Source organism: Arvicanthis niloticus, chromosome X (assembly GCF_011762505.2).
Source record: "Arvicanthis niloticus isolate mArvNil1 chromosome X, mArvNil1.pat.X, whole genome shotgun sequence".
Classification (NCBI taxonomy): domain Eukaryota; kingdom Metazoa; phylum Chordata; class Mammalia; order Rodentia; family Muridae; genus Arvicanthis; species Arvicanthis niloticus.
Window position 1 is genome coordinate 83,525,087 of NC_047679.1, and position 15,632 is coordinate 83,540,718.

General features: G+C 41.1%; 1 protein-coding gene across 2 annotated transcripts; it reads left to right on the plus strand.

Annotated features, from left to right (window-relative positions):
• Positions 1–464: 464 nt before the first annotated feature.
• On the plus strand, positions 465–15,248 carry Plp1 (proteolipid protein 1). Of its 2 annotated transcripts, none has more exons than XM_034485213.2 (7): positions 465–611; positions 8,247–8,433; positions 9,121–9,382; positions 10,440–10,608; positions 11,138–11,211; positions 12,053–12,118; positions 12,981–15,248. In XM_034485213.2, exons 1-7 carry the CDS (start codon positions 608–610, stop codon positions 13,050–13,052), a joined length of 834 nt encoding a protein of 277 aa, XP_034341104.1. In that variant the 5' UTR covers positions 465–607; the 3' UTR covers positions 13,053–15,248. The 2 variants fall into 2 exon arrangements, with proteins under 2 accessions (XP_034341104.1, XP_034341105.1); XM_034485214.2 differs by having other exon boundaries at positions 467–611; positions 9,121–9,277.
• Positions 15,249–15,632: the final 384 nt, after the last annotated feature.

A 15,632-nucleotide genomic window follows, 5' to 3' on the forward strand; every position in this document is an offset into this window, starting at 1 on the left:
AGGAAAGGTTCTGAGGTCAAGGGTAACTAGCAGTGAGAGTTGGGTGGGGCATATTTGGTAGTATAGCAATTAGGGTTTTGATCCAGACCCCTCCTCATCAGGGCTACCATTTGACATAAGTTCACATGCTCAGACTGAGGTATAACACGTTTATATGGACCCAAGGACCATTTGGGAGGATTCAAGGACCTCACCATTTAATTTCCACCCCCAACCCACATTTCCTGATTTATTTGTAGTGAAATGAAATTCTAAAGAAGCTTTAGGTGGAAAAAAGAGCAAGCAAGAAAAAAAAAACAATGGGAAGTGAAAAGGCAGAAAGAGAAGATGGAGCCCTTAAAGAAGGGAGTATCCCAAAGGAGGTGGGGACAAGGGGAGGAGAAGGGGAGGAGGAGAGGAGGAGGAAAGCGAGCCTGTCTCTTTAAGGGGGTTGGCTGTCAATCAGAAAGCCCTTTTCATTGCAGGAGAAGAGGACAAAGATACTCAGAGAGAAAAAGTAAAGGACAGAAGAAGGAGACTGGAGAGACCAGGATCCTTCCAGCTGAACAAAGTCAGCCGCAAAACAGACTAGCCAGCAGGCTACAATTGGAGTCAGAGTGCCAAAGACATGGGTGAGTTTCAAAAACTTTAGCATCGAAGATGCAGGCACAGGAATTCAACTTTGGGGCTTTGGGTTTCCAATGGCTTAAATAAGTTGTGTTTTGACACTTATTTTCTGTTTTAATTTCTTAGCATTTCATTGTATTGACTCTTTCTCTGCTGTACTGAACATACTGCTTCACTGCTAAACAATTTTGGTAGTACATGTAGTATCCCCCAGATTCTTGGAAAATGCACACAGGATGAATATGACCATGTGGTTTCTACCCCTTCACTTTCTTGTCCTCTCTCCTTTCTCTGATCTTAAGGCCCTGATTCTGGTCAGGTTATCTGGAACCCCTCATTTTGCTGGGGACAACTTGAATATTGACTAACCCACAAATGCATTAGGGACTTGCTTCCCTGATACAAACTTCAGAGCATGTTTTTGCATTAGTAGGATGTGGAGGAATGGGGAAAATTGGACTCAGACTTGGCAGTACCTGTAGTGAACATTCCAGGTTCATAAAGTGAAAATACAGTTCACAGTGAGTGGTTTTACCATGGGGAATAGATACAGATTGTATGTGCTTGTGTGTGTGTGTGTGTGTGTGTGTGTGTGTGTGTGTGTGTGTACGTGTGTGTACAAGTGTGTGTGAGCACACACAGGACAACATTTCTAGTAAGTATCATGGACTTAGCCTGAATCCCTGCTGTAACCAGGAGGCTTCTATCTAAGGGCTTTTGTTAAGTTGTCTGAGACCTGAGGGCTTTTCTATGTTCCACAAGGATGGAAGCTGTGACATTCTGGTGTCCAGCAGTGTCTATTCCAAAGTATGGTGTGTGAGGCATAGGGTCTTTGCCTAGGTAAGATGCTACAGAGATATGTACATACTGCTTACATTTGGGAAAGATAAAAGAAATAGCTTGAACACATTGTGAAGGAAAGGAGATTCAATTTTCCTGTGTATCCACCATGCAACTTTGTAACCAGTAAAAAGATTCACAGAAGTAGTTATTCAGTTAGACTGAACTGTTGTTAACCTTGGCTTTTTTTTCATCTCAAGTCACCAAGGAAACTGTTAGAAGCATATATGTGGGCTGGATAGTTAAGAGGGTGGCGTCCTAGAATATGGCTCCAAACAACCAGGTTTAGATTTCAGTTCAGTCTCAAATGACCTCTGCAGAATTAGGCATGTCACCATGAATCACCATATCATCTTCTGGTAGACGGGCAACAATAACTGTTTTGTCTACTTTCAGGATGGAAGATCAAGTAATAAGGATGTGGCAGTCCTGTCAGTGTAGACAAGTCCTATAACCACTGTAAATTCTGATGACACCAACTACTCTGCAACAGGGCATATTTAGGCTAATCCTTCCTCTTTGCAAGGTTATTGGGTTTTCTTTGTGCATACCTTGTATGTAAGAAACCTTAAGTGTGGTAAGGTGGAAAAAAGTCACTTCCTGCTCTGGACCCAGGAACCATATCTAACATTTGCAAGGCTGATTAAGTAGGTTGTTCCTTCAAAACAGAGGAGTGTAAGTTGAATCTTACTTCCTCAGGGGATAAGGCCTTGAAGAAATAAAGACAGGAAGAGAGAAAATGATCACAGGAACATTTTCTTGTAACAGAGGCTGGATGATATCCTCCAGAGGAAGGTCAGCAAAAATTAAGGTGTAATTGAGGATGTGTGTTTGGGTAAGCAATACATGGACTAGGGATACACGATAGGATGATAGAATAACCATTGTCTTTGCAATCACTCAGTAACATAGTATCTGAGACAGTGTGAATTTTCAGCCATTTCTGACCAGGCAGTGGAATGCTATTGCTTCTAATGTGGAGTGTGTTGCTGTTTAACTACTGCAATAGACAAGTCAAATCATAGAATCTGGAATTGAAAAGAATACTGGAACATATCTGAGGTGGAGCTATGTGTGATGTCACATGCCTTTAACACCCTAGGAAACTGAGATAGGAGAATGATTAGGAAAGGCAAGCTAGACAACATAGGGAGACTCTGATTCCAAAAGAAGTTGTCTGAGCCAACCTTCAATGCAGAATTCATTTCTCTGAATAAGGTAACTATACGAATGTCTCTGCTTAATCACCTGGAGAAATAGGCAGCTTATTACCTCACCACAAAATCACTTAGGATTGGAATTGAACAAGAGAATTGAATCCGGTGATACCTGAACAAAAGGGGCATGGGCAGTGTAACAGCTTGGCAAGGAGATGCTTCACATAAGTCTTTGGAATAACAATGGAACTGAGAAAGCCAAAGAGCCATAGTGACTATTTTTCTGCTCAGTAACAGTGCCATCACTGAACAGCAAGACACCTGCTTCCTCAGGCTTGTTGTCATCTGAGAACAGTGGCGGTTACCCTAGCAACCAGACTACATCTTAGATGCTTCCCTCTAAGAGTGCTTTGGAAGTATGAAATGTGGAGGCAGAGCAGAGGCTGAGTTCTACTAGGTACATGAGGACTCTCTGAATCCCATCAAAGACACCACAAGAATGCTAGGATTTAAAATGAAAGCAGGTTTAGACCAGTACACAGATACTTCCTAGAGATACTGACTGAAATGATCACGGGCAGCCTTCACCACACCACTTCTTACCATGCTCTGCCTAGCCAGGAGCTCTTGAAAGACTAGAGAGATTAAGCGATTTTCCCTGCTTTGAGGGGCTTTGCCTTGGCCCTGAACCAGGACCCCAAAAAACCTAGTCAACAATAAGGTTCCCTTGGAGCTGTCTGAGTAGTTATATTTTTAACTGACAAAGGAGGATAGGAACAGTAATATCTTCAGGTCCCAGCCCAGCCAGTGACGTATCTTTCTCTGTTTTATGTTTGTTTGTCTGGTATGTGTGTGCATGAGAGGGGGGGAGGGAGGGAGGAAGAGAGAGGGGGGAGTTGTATACTCTTGAAAATCATCCCTCCAGTACAGTTTTTTTTGTCTTGAAAGAAAAAGAAACAAATATCTCTGTCCATAGAACTTCAGGTCTAGAAAAGATCAAGCCAGAGCAGTGACCTGATAAGGAAAGGTCATAAGCCACAATCAGTGAACAGAGTTTTCCCATCTTTTCCCACTCACCGACCCTTCCCATTGTCAAAGTTACATCAAAGGTTCAGCAAGTCCTTCCTTAGCCTCTGCCAAATGATTAAGAGTGATCTCTCACTGACCTCAGAGCTCTGCCGTGAGTCAATGGCATCCCAGGGAAGAGAGTGGGATTCTACAAGTCATCTTCATACTTTAATCAAGGAAAGGAGGGGATCTGGGATCATCAGGTACAGCTACACTTGTCTCTAGTGACAGATTGTTCTTTATTTCCTCACAACTTGACAAGGTCGAGACAATGTTCCAGGAACAGATTTTAACAATCAAGCTTATATTTTGGCCTCCAAATGTTTGCACATGAATTGGTATTTCTCCCTGCCCCCTCTCTGTGTGTCTCTGTGTATGTGTTTCTGTCTGTCTGAAAAAGAACATAGGAAATAAGGTGGTCCAGATGCTGTCCCTGAAGGTGATAGTAGTAGTCACCATTAATAGTAGCAGCAGTGACAGTAATGCCTGTCTAATAAGGCACTTGGAGTTCTTTTTTTATTTAACTTTGTCCATATGACTTGACTATCAAGCAGGCTTGACTCCCCAGCCCTCAGTGCCTATAGAACTCTTGACTCCCCAGCCCTCAGTGCCCTTTGAGCTCTTGAGTGTGGTATAAGTATTAATATCATACAGGAAACACAAAGTCATGGGTGGGGCTTTGTCCTAACAAGATGAGGCCAGAAGTAATGTCTTTGGCTCTGTCTCCTCCTGATAATTGTTTTACTTGTAGAACTCCCACCCACTCATCGACATCTAGCCCTAGTACTAGTCACAGCTGCTCTAGTATCTTGGCCATGTTAATGGCTCTAGGCCCTGATCAAGGAAGCCTCTGTTCATAAGTTGGGGCTAAGGGGTGGATTCTGGGAGGAGGGGAAAACTGCAGTGCAGATTAGAGACTTAGGGAGATGGGACCAGTTTCTCACTCAAAGAACTTGCCTGTTGTTTAGTTCTATTGTATAGGGTTCTTCTATCTCTCCCTTTGTCAGCTGGATTCAAGAGACAAGCTGGGAATTGTGTTGGGTACAATTGGTCTCTTTCTACCATTTCTTTCTATGAAAGCCCTTCCTCTCTTCCCTTTGATGAGTTCCCAGATTCACACTGAATCTCCATCATGGAACCGGTCCTTGAGGTGTGCCCAGGGCATGGGAACGGAGGGAGGGCTGTGGAGCACTTGGCTCCTGCTTGAAGAGACAGCATCAGGATCAGGACAGTCAGTGGGATGGGCCTTAATCTGAGACTCATAATAGTACTGTTGATCTCCAACAGAGAACATTGGTGAGAAGAGAAGTTCTATTACAGATTGGTTATGCTTATTTGGGGGGGGATGGAGATAAATATAACCAATTCTGAACTGATGTCTTTGATTATATTTTGACCACAAGATTTGGCAACATCCATTTTAACACTAGATAATAGGTAGCTCTGGTCTTCAATTTAAGAAATAAATTTGTTCTCTCAAGCTGGGAAGTTTTCTGAGGAAAGAAGTTGGGCTCCTAATTTCTTTGTTTCTTGCAACATCTTTGTTATGACTAATGTGTTTAATCTTTTTGTTCTCAATCTACTCAAACACAAAGGAAAAAAAGCATTAGAAAGGGTCATTAGTTTTCTCTGTGATCACGTATTAAAATGAGACATTTAAATCTCATTGAGTAGCATTAGTATTATGTAATTCTTTTATACTGACAACATCACATCACAGTTTATACTTAGCTGGGAAATGACAGAATGCCTTTTAACATTCAAAACCCTGTTGAGCCTGAGGTATTCTGAAACAGAGACCTTATAGTTTTAGACTGTTGTTCCCAAGTTCATTTTTTGAACTCTGAAAAATCAAAGTGAACCCAATGGACTTTTATTCAGAATGCTTTGACGGTCAACTACTTTGATGAAAAGACAATCTCTGGTATGTTCTGAGTTTTCCCATTAGAATTCAAATTTTGACTTTGGCTTGGGCAGACTAGCTGAGATTTTACACTTCTATTGAATTTAAATGCCCTTAAATATTTATCTGAATTTTGAGGAATTTAGCATCTGATGCTTGTTTTGATATTGTTGAACTATCTTATAGCCTAACAGTCATAGATTTATCTAAAGGCATTTGTACCGGATTCCACGTTAGAGACTCACCAAAGTCTATGCCCTGGTTTCTTGCTTTGAACATCAGTAGAGCAGAAAGGGGATGTTAAATTCTTATCTGAGCTCTAATAAAATAGATAAAAACGTGTGTTAAAAAAGGTATCAGGTGGTAATGTAGAGTTACCCCCAGAGTTCTGTCACCCAGCACAAACACCAAAACTTACATTCTCTCGTTATTTTGATGACCACCAACGATCATATGTCCAAGATGACAAATCATTCCTTGTGTATTTCATCACTTGATGATAAGATAGAAAATGATATAGATGTATAGATGATATAGAGGGGCATCAGCAAAAGTGCTAAGTAGCATTCTCTGTTTGCCTGGTCACATACCTGCCTCACCACTAGAGCATCTCACGGTGAAAATGCTGGGATGAGTGAATGGGCATAGGGCGACCACTTGCTAGGGTAGATGGATCTCCTTATCCTGAGCTAACTAAACAGTTCTTCCATTGTTTACTGGATCCGACCCCCACCCCACCCCCTTGCCTGCAGGGCCTTGCAGAATACCAATGAGGCTCCTGAGATCTCAGGAGAAAACAAGACTTCTTTGTCTGAAGAAGTTATGGAGGGCTGTGTCCAAGGCTTGACCCTTTGCTGGGGAGAGAGAAGGAACAGCAGGGTCACTGACCTCCCCTCCCCCACCCCAGACTTCAGAGACCTTCTTTACTAGAAGAGTCTAAGGGTTGGAGGGTGGAGAGGAGTTAAAAGGGCAGACAATGAAGACGGCAGTGCTGTTTACTTGCAAGTGCCTTTTCTTTACTTACAGGATACATTTTGTATCTTTCCCCAATGATAAAAAAAAGAGCTATTTCTAGAGTGTCTCCACAAAGACAGTGATCGGTTTCAGCTGTTTCATTTTTCTCTGCTGTACACATGCGTGTATTATACTATTATACACATTTGTGTAAGCACACAAGTGTGCACACACACACAGGCATAGACACACACGTCCCCCCCCAACACACACACACCATAGACCAGTAGTAAGCATCCTCTCTCACAAATTTCATGTTGAGTGAACTCAGCCTCTTCTCATAGCAACATAGCTACAGATTGTATGCTTCTTGTGGAGGGTAAATCTTCTGACAGAGGTACTTCAGTTTGGGGAAAGTAAAAGGGACCCAGTTCTGCTACAAATGTTTGCTGCATACTTTGGCTTGGGCTTTTGAGCCTCATCTCTAATGCCAGTGCATGCACATTTATCTTCAAAGAAAATGCTCTTTGAAGGCCAAGGAAAGGCTATCCTTTCAATGAATGGTCAGTAATAGTACTCACTTATTCTATCCCAACTTTATCATGATACACATAGTTTGATCTTTAAACATCTGTTGACATTTCTCAATGTAGCATTTGGGGTTTTAATAAAACCTGAGCTCATAGTAAGGGGATAAAGCAGTGGATTTCTATTTCCTCTAGTACTAGTACCCTATTGTAGGGTAATTGAACTTGGCCTGGAGAAATACATGAATATAAAAGTCCAAACTTTTTGGGAATTGTTTTTATTAAGGAGATAAGGAATTACAACATCCTTATCACAAAGTAGTAGTACTTTCTCAGGCACATTTTCTGATTATTTGAAGGTACATGATCTGTAGGAATAGGTGTATAAAAAACAATTGGCCAATACATACATGTGTGTATATAATACACTCTAAACATGTGTATATATTACATATGTATATGCATATATTTAAATATATTGTATCCATATATACTATCTGATATACCTATATATACATGTATATTGCATGCTAGCTTCCATCTTCTCTGGGTTGTTCCCTTCTATCTAGACTAGGAAGGATTTTTCATTCCTTGCAACAAATATACATGATGTGGAATACTCTTTCAGTTCAAATTGTATCTGAAAATACTGACACCTATGGTTAGCACTCATTTCATCTGAAATTCCAAGTATATTTACCCTCTGTAGCCAATTACTTCATTTCCTGTAATTGTTGGTAGAAAATATTACATCTACTTCATTTATTCTTCCTTAGTAAACTAAAGACTCCAATCTGATAAGGTTTGTACCTTTTCTGTTTCTATATCCCATGTACAACTCCATTGTTGATGAATAATAAAAACTAGGCAACAGACTAAAACAGTAAGAAAGAGGGTCTCATCACCTTCTTGTATTACTACTTGAATTATTTGAGTCCTTTATAAAACCTATACATTCTGAGTATTGAAACTGAGGGTTCATTTTAAGGATGGGACAGAATGGGACAAAGTAAGGATTCTGGGTCAATCTCACATTCCAAAAGCTAAAACTTATAGATTCCCCTTTAGAACTCCCAAAGTAACCATACTGCTCTGTTCTTGGTACCATGGGCTGCTTGGCCCAGCAGTATAGTGTGAGTGGATGAGTTAATCTCTTATGCATATCTGACTTTTCTCCTTCTTCTTCCCTAGGCTTGTTAGAGTGCTGTGCTAGATGTCTGGTAGGGGCCCCCTTTGCTTCCCTGGTGGCCACTGGATTGTGTTTCTTTGGAGTGGCACTGTTCTGTGGATGTGGACATGAGGCTCTCACTGGTACAGAAAAGCTAATTGAGACCTATTTCTCCAAAAACTACCAGGACTATGAGTATCTCATTAATGTGTAAGTATGTCCTCACCCCACCTCCAGACTCATCTCATTTTCCCTCCCCCTCCCCCTGTCTTGGAGGTACAAGCTCATCCGTGTGGAGCTAAGCAGCATTCCTGACATATCCCTCTGTGGACAGGTTCTACCATGCCGTGTTGGAAACTAAGTAAAGGGACACTGTCAGATTCAGAAAGGAGGCCTGCCTCTGCTCACTCCTCTTTATTTTCTCATATATGGCCTGATTTCTGCTAGGTATGCTTAATGTTGCCTGAATTGTCTCCACAATGACAGGTAAAGGTCTAATGACTGGGCAGAGTGGAATCCCTGGTTTTGGTCTGACACTCTACTTATGCGTACTCAGGCTTAGTAATAAGTCTGTCCTGCTTGTGGAGCAAGTCAAGCTACTATTCCTTCATGTGTCTCTCACTTGTCTATGGAGTAGCACATCTGAAGGGTCAAACAAGGAGTGGCAAGCTTGGCTCTCTAAGATGCAGGTAACAAGGAATATGGGGAGAAACTATGCTCTTGGCCACCTACTGTCTGATTTCATTTACTTCAGTGTAGAAAAGGTGAAAGGACACATGAAATACCTAGTTATTCCTCTCAAGAACCCCTAGCCACCCAAGTGTGTACCTCACTAACTGACAAGAAGAGTGGTGTCCTCTGAATAAGGTTATCTGGATTTTCTGTCTGTCAATGCAGGATTCATGCTTTCCAGTATGTCATCTATGGAACTGCCTCTTTCTTCTTCCTTTATGGGGCCCTCCTGCTGGCTGAGGGCTTCTACACCACTGGCGCTGTCAGGCAGATCTTTGGCGACTACAAGACCACCATCTGCGGCAAGGGCCTGAGCGCAACGGTAACAGGGGGCCAGAAGGGGAGGGGTTCCAGAGGCCAACATCAAGCTCATTCTTTGGAGCGGGTGTGTCATTGTTTGGGAAAATGGCTAGGACATCCCGACAAGGTGATCATCCTCAGGATTTTGTGGCAATAACAAGGGGTGGGGGACAATTGGGCGTGAGTCTGTAGCCTCATCCACACCCAAGGTTGGGTCCTCTCCAGAGGCCTAGCTTTTGAGTGAGGAAGCGATGGCTACAGCCGAACGATATGGTCAGGAAGAACGTGGTGCCTGGCCGGCTTAGCCTCACCTTTCAAAGGTTCCCTGGAAATTTTCATCTTAAACTGAAAAGCATCAATTTTGTAGGATGCTTTGTACAATAAGACCATTTCTAACCAATCTGTTGGTATCCCTTAACTTTGTTCCTAGCAAGAATGACAAGAGTGGACCAGACTATACAAGAATCTAAAATGCTAGTCATGGAATTGAGACTTAAATACATAACCTCAAATGGAGGGTGGATCATAGAAATTAAAGAATTGACTCCAAGTCCCTGTATCTGGGATTCTGTACTATTAGGGGGTCCCAGAGAGACTTAGGCTAGATCTGCATATTTCATGCTTGTCTTTGGGCTAGCTGTGTTTTAGAAAGACATACATTGTTTTTCAGTCTCTAGACTTAAAGATCTTTTGGGGTCTGAACATGTGTGTGTTGTGGAGATGACTTTTTTGACCAGCAGTTAGCTTAGAATGGTTTTAGATCTGAAATTTAAATCTCCTATTGGCGCTGTTCAGTGACTGGGGAACAAAAATCCTGTGGCAAAGAACATCTTGTAAGCTCAGCCTAAGGCACAAAATGGCACAACTTTCTTTCAGGACTTTTTTTCGTTTTTACTTTTTTACACCTTCTCTGCCCTCCAAATCCCTGAAGCCCCCTCTAACCCAGGGATCCGCCTCACTCCAACTCCCACCCATTCCCCCTACCCTCCATCACACTTGGGGCAAGTTATCTAAGAGATACTGCCAATGACACTTCACAAAAGTGCCCTGCTCACTAATTTCATTTAAGGGAGATGCCTGGAATCTGACTTCATTGGCATGTGCCACTCCAGGATCTTCCAGTTTTTGTTTCAAGGTCTGCAAGTTGATGCTGATTTTTAACCACTCCATGTCAATTGTTTTAGTTTGTGGGCATCACCTATGCCCTGACTGTTGTCTGGCTCCTGGTGTTTGCCTGCTCTGCTGTGCCTGTGTACATTTACTTCAATACCTGGACCACCTGTCAGTCTATTGCCTTCCCTAGCAAGACCTCTGCCAGCATAGGCAGTCTGTGCGCTGATGCCAGAATGTATGGTGAGTTGGATGTGGGATCTTTAGATTCCCTAGCATCTATCAAAGTAACATGTACTTGTTTTTGTCTTGGGTGAGGAGGATTATGACTATGAAATTATTGTAAGATGATGAATAAATGCATCTTAGTTTAGTTCATCTTTCCACTGAAACTAAAAATGCTCTCTCCCAGAGGAAACATGGAAATTTGAGGAGGTTTTGATTTGTTCTTTTCTTCTTCTTCTTCCTCCTGCTCATCTTCTTCCTCCTGTTCCTCTTCCTCCTCTTCTTTCTTTTACTTCTTCTTGGCTGCTCTCACTCTTTCTCTGATTGACTTCTATTAACAACCCAAAGCATCACATTTCAATAGTATAAAACTTCATAATTAGTCAATACCACCTTTGCTTTTATGTAAATTTTTAGAAAGTAGGATCATGACTACTGTCAATATCAGATTTACAGCCGGGATAGAGAAGGTAGAAGGCTATGGAGAAAGTGTCCACATGTCCTCTAGCCTTATGAAGTTTACTCTGGCTGCTCTTTTGCATCTTAGGTGTTCTCCCATGGAATGCTTTCCCTGGCAAGGTTTGTGGCTCCAACCTTCTGTCCATCTGCAAAACAGCCGAGGTAAGTGAATGAGAAAGGTGATTTCTTAAAAATAGATTGGCTAAAAATGCAGGAATTTCTACCTATAATAGAAATTTTTTCTCATGAACTTCAGTTTCGAGGATTATAGTATTTTCTTGTTGGACTGTGAATTGGAAGATTTCCCTTCTACAAAATAATGTTGAAATGGACTTGAATCAATGAGCATACTGGGTTAAACAAAGTAAAAGTAGTCATTTACCCCAGAGCTGCACTAAAAGTCTCTCTTTCCCAAACTCCCCTCATTAAAAGAAATGTGTAGCTTTAAGTAAAGATAATACTTAGTAGTAAAATTTCCCAAATGAAAATTTTCATTTTGGTTAAAAACTTACCAAGAAAATGGGGCCACGCACAGACATACACATGGGTTCTATAAAATGCTTTTAATTTGGAACTCCGTAATCTCCAATGAGAAGTGAAATAAGTACATTTGAAAAAAAGAAAATGCTTCATTGAAAACAGATGCATACCAGTACAGCAAGGGCATAAAAAGAAAATCCTGGGGAGGAAGCCCAGTAAACAACATCTTTGAAGAGAAACTATTGACTTTAAACTTTGGGATCCAGGTTACAACTGTAGGAAATGAGTTTATTATGTGGGATCAATAATCTCTTTTCTGCATCTTCTAGATGCTGTGTGTGTGAGGTGCTATGATAGACAGTAGCAAATGGGGAGGGGTTGACACTTAAGGAAGTGAACATTTAGAGACACAAAATCAACATACAGGAATGGTATCTGCCCATCCAGACAGCTGTGTTTACAGTGGATCATACCTTGCTTTTCTGTTCTAAGAAATAATTCTCTCTCATACATCTTCCTGCAGTTCCAAATGACCTTCCACCTGTTTATTGCTGCATTTGTGGGTGCTGCAGCCACACTAGTTTCCCTGGTAAGTTATTTTAAGATAATATTAGAAAAGAAGTGGTCCAGGGATAGCATTAGGCTGAACTATGAGAAGAGAGACTCCTTCCAACCTTGAAAGGCTGTAGACAAGCTGTGAGAAGGCACAGCAAGGTCTGGGGCTACACATTGCTGCCATGAGTTGTCAAGTACTGACAAGAACATGGAACTATAAACAGGATCTGCTCTATCCTAGGAGTCTAGATAGTATAAATGTTCTTCATAGTCTCTAGTGGGTTTAATTACTCCCAGAGAAACCGGAGGGACACCTCACATTAGAATTGTTATGACTGTGATGCAGTCCTGTGCCCTAGGTTCTTCGGGTAGTGTTAATGTAGTGCCAATGAAGTGTGCTCATTGTGCAGATGTAAATCCTCAGGCACCAGTGGGCAAGGTAATGTACCTCAAGTCTCTGAGGTAGCAGTTAACTACAAGAAGGAGCTCACAGACTCCTCCTCAGTACTGCAGAGGTGTTCATAAAAAGCCAGCACACTTCTACTTTGTGAAATCAATTGATGAGAGTGGAGGGCTATGGTGCATGAAGGAGCTGTGTGTGTACAGCACAAGCATACCAGTTTCCTTAAGGAAAGGTCAGTGGTTCACAGAACCTAGCTGTGGAATACATGTTTATTATGTTATTTAGGAATGGGCTATTGTGGAAATGTCTAACAGAAGATTTCTATTCACAAATAAGAAAAAAACAGGGCGATGCTTTTAATTTTTTGCAGATAGACTATTTTCTTTATTTAGTTGTGATTTTACTTCAACTCTCCCTCATTCCCAAAAGGTTTTGAGTAAGAGAAAGCGTCTCTTCCTACTGTCACTTACCTTCTTTCTTTTGTTCCCTACAGCTCACCTTCATGATTGCTGCCACTTACAACTTCGCCGTCCTTAAACTCATGGGCCGAGGCACCAAGTTCTGATCTCCCATAGAAATTCCCCTTTGTCTAATAGCGAGGCTCTAACCACACAGCCTACAGTGTTGTGTCTCCTGTCTTAACTCTGCCTTTGCCACTGATTGGCCCTCTTCTTACTTGATGAGTATAACAAGAAAGGAGAGTCTTGCAGTGATTAATCTCTCTCTGTGGACTCTCCCTCTTAGTACCTCTTTTAGTCATTTTGCTCCACAGCTGACTCCTGCTAGAAATGGGGAGTACCTGAGAAGGTGATCCCCCAGCTGCAAGTCGCAGAGGAATGAAAGCTCGAATTGAGTTTGCAAGCATCTCCTGAAGACCAGGATGTGCTTCCTTCTCAAAGGGCACTTCCATTGAGGAAAACAGTGGAAAGAAAGATTCTCAGGTAGAGAGCAGGAGTGTCCTTGGTCTCCTTGCCATCAATAGGAGTCAAATATATTCTCTTTGATGCACAAAACCAAGAGCTCACTCTTACCTATTTCCACTGAAGACAGAAGAAAATAAAAAGAATGCTAGCAAAAGCAATAGCATTTGCCCAAATCTGCCTCCTGCAGCTGGGAGAAGGGGGGGTCAAAGCAAGGATCTTTCGCCCTTAGAAAGAGAGCTCTGACGCCAGTGGCAATGGACTCTTCAAGCCCTAATTCAGCCGACCTTCCTTCCTTACAGCATTAGAGAGCACAGTGTCTGTTTAGACAAAGTGGGGGGTGGGGGGGAGGAATCATCTGTCCTTACAGCTCATTAGGAAGAGAAACAGTGTTGTCAGGATCGTCTCACTCCCTTCTCCTTGATAACAGCTACCATGACAACCTTGCTGTTTCCAAGGAGCTGAGAATAGAAGGGAACTAGCTTATACGAAATAAGACTGTGACCTAGGAGCATCAGTTGGTAGATGCTAAAGGTGTATTTTGGGTTGGCCCTCAGGTAGATGAAGGATACTTAACCCTTTGGATAGCATTTCTTCTCCTCCCCTCACCCCCCATCAGTTAGTTGTGGCCTCTGGCCTCTGGCATAATATCTTCACAATGGTGCTCTTTTCCTGGAGTTTTATCCATTCACTCATAGCAGGTGATTAGATGATCTTGATTAGTTTCAGAATGATTCGTGTTTCATATTTCCCAATTGTTTATCTCTTGTTTGGAGTTGTATCAGAAAGATCTGGAGAATGATTCTTTGAGCATAGTTCTTTTTGAAAAAAAGAAACACTGGACAGTAAGCATCACAAAAGTATTTGAAATTGTATGGTCCCGTGAAATTATTGGGATTTCCCTCCAAGTATTCTACCATTTGTAGAACTAGGCTTGGTAAAGTTGAACTTCAATTTTAATAACTTGTCCGATATCTTTTTTTCTAATAAATGACAGATGATTTCACTTGCTCATATTATCTCAGCATTTTGAGAATTTAGGCTTAGCATAGAGGTTATTGTCTCTTGGTATATATGTATCACATAATAGATTATATACCAGCTGTCAGCTGTTTAGTTGGTAAGCTTCCATAGAGCTCTGGAGACATGGAGAGGACAGACAGAATTTGAAACCTGAAGAACTCCTAGATTTCAGGCTTATTCTGTATTTGTTAACTTTGGGTAGAAAGAAAGAAAGAAAGAAAGAAAGAAAGAAAGAAAGAAAGAAAGAAAGAAAGAAAGAAAGAAAGAAAGAAAGAAAGAAAGAAAGAAAGAAAGAAAGAAAGAAAGAGAAAAGAAAGAAAAGAAAAGAAAAGAATGTTTTATTGTAGATTTGTGTTGTCATTCTCCAAAGTGCTTGCTGCCATGTTGAAAGACATATAAGAATTTACAAGAAGACTTTTGAGACTTGTTCCTGGGCCAAAATATAAGGTAAACTAGCAGGATGCACAAGAGTAAGGAGAGCTAAAAGGACTTGTAAGAAACCAATCAAGATCAAGGAAGGTGAAATAATCTATATCTTTTATTTTATTTTGATTTAATATTATAACAGATAACCAACCATTCCCTGAAAACCTCACATGCACACGCATGCATGTGCACACATACACGCGCACACACACACACACACACACACACACGCATGCACATATAAAGAGAGTTAATCAACTGCAAGTGTTTCCTTCATTTCTGATATAGAATTTTGATTTTAACAACATAAGGGATAAACGTTTAGAAACTCATCTTACAAAATGTATTTTATAAAATTAAAGAAAATAAAATTAAGAATGTTCTCAATCAAACATCGTGTCCTTTGAGTGAATTGTTCCATTTGACCTCAATAACAGGAACTCATTTATAGTTAGCTCAAGATGCTCATGTAGTTTTCAGGCCATGTAAGTTATTCTTATACTACTTCTATGAAAAAATGTAATAGATACATGCATCATTATTATTTCTTTTTTTATACTAAAGATACGAAGAAATAGATGCAAAATGCAAAACAATTTACTCAAAGAAACTCAATAAATTCTTGTCTGAACTTGAATATGATTTTGGGGGTTTTTTTTTTCTTGGTGTTTTGGGTTTTTATTTATTCATTTTTTGAGCCAGGGTTTTATTATGTATCCTTGGCTGTCCTGGAGCTCTCCTTGGAGAGCAGGCTGACCTTGAACTCACTGCCCCTG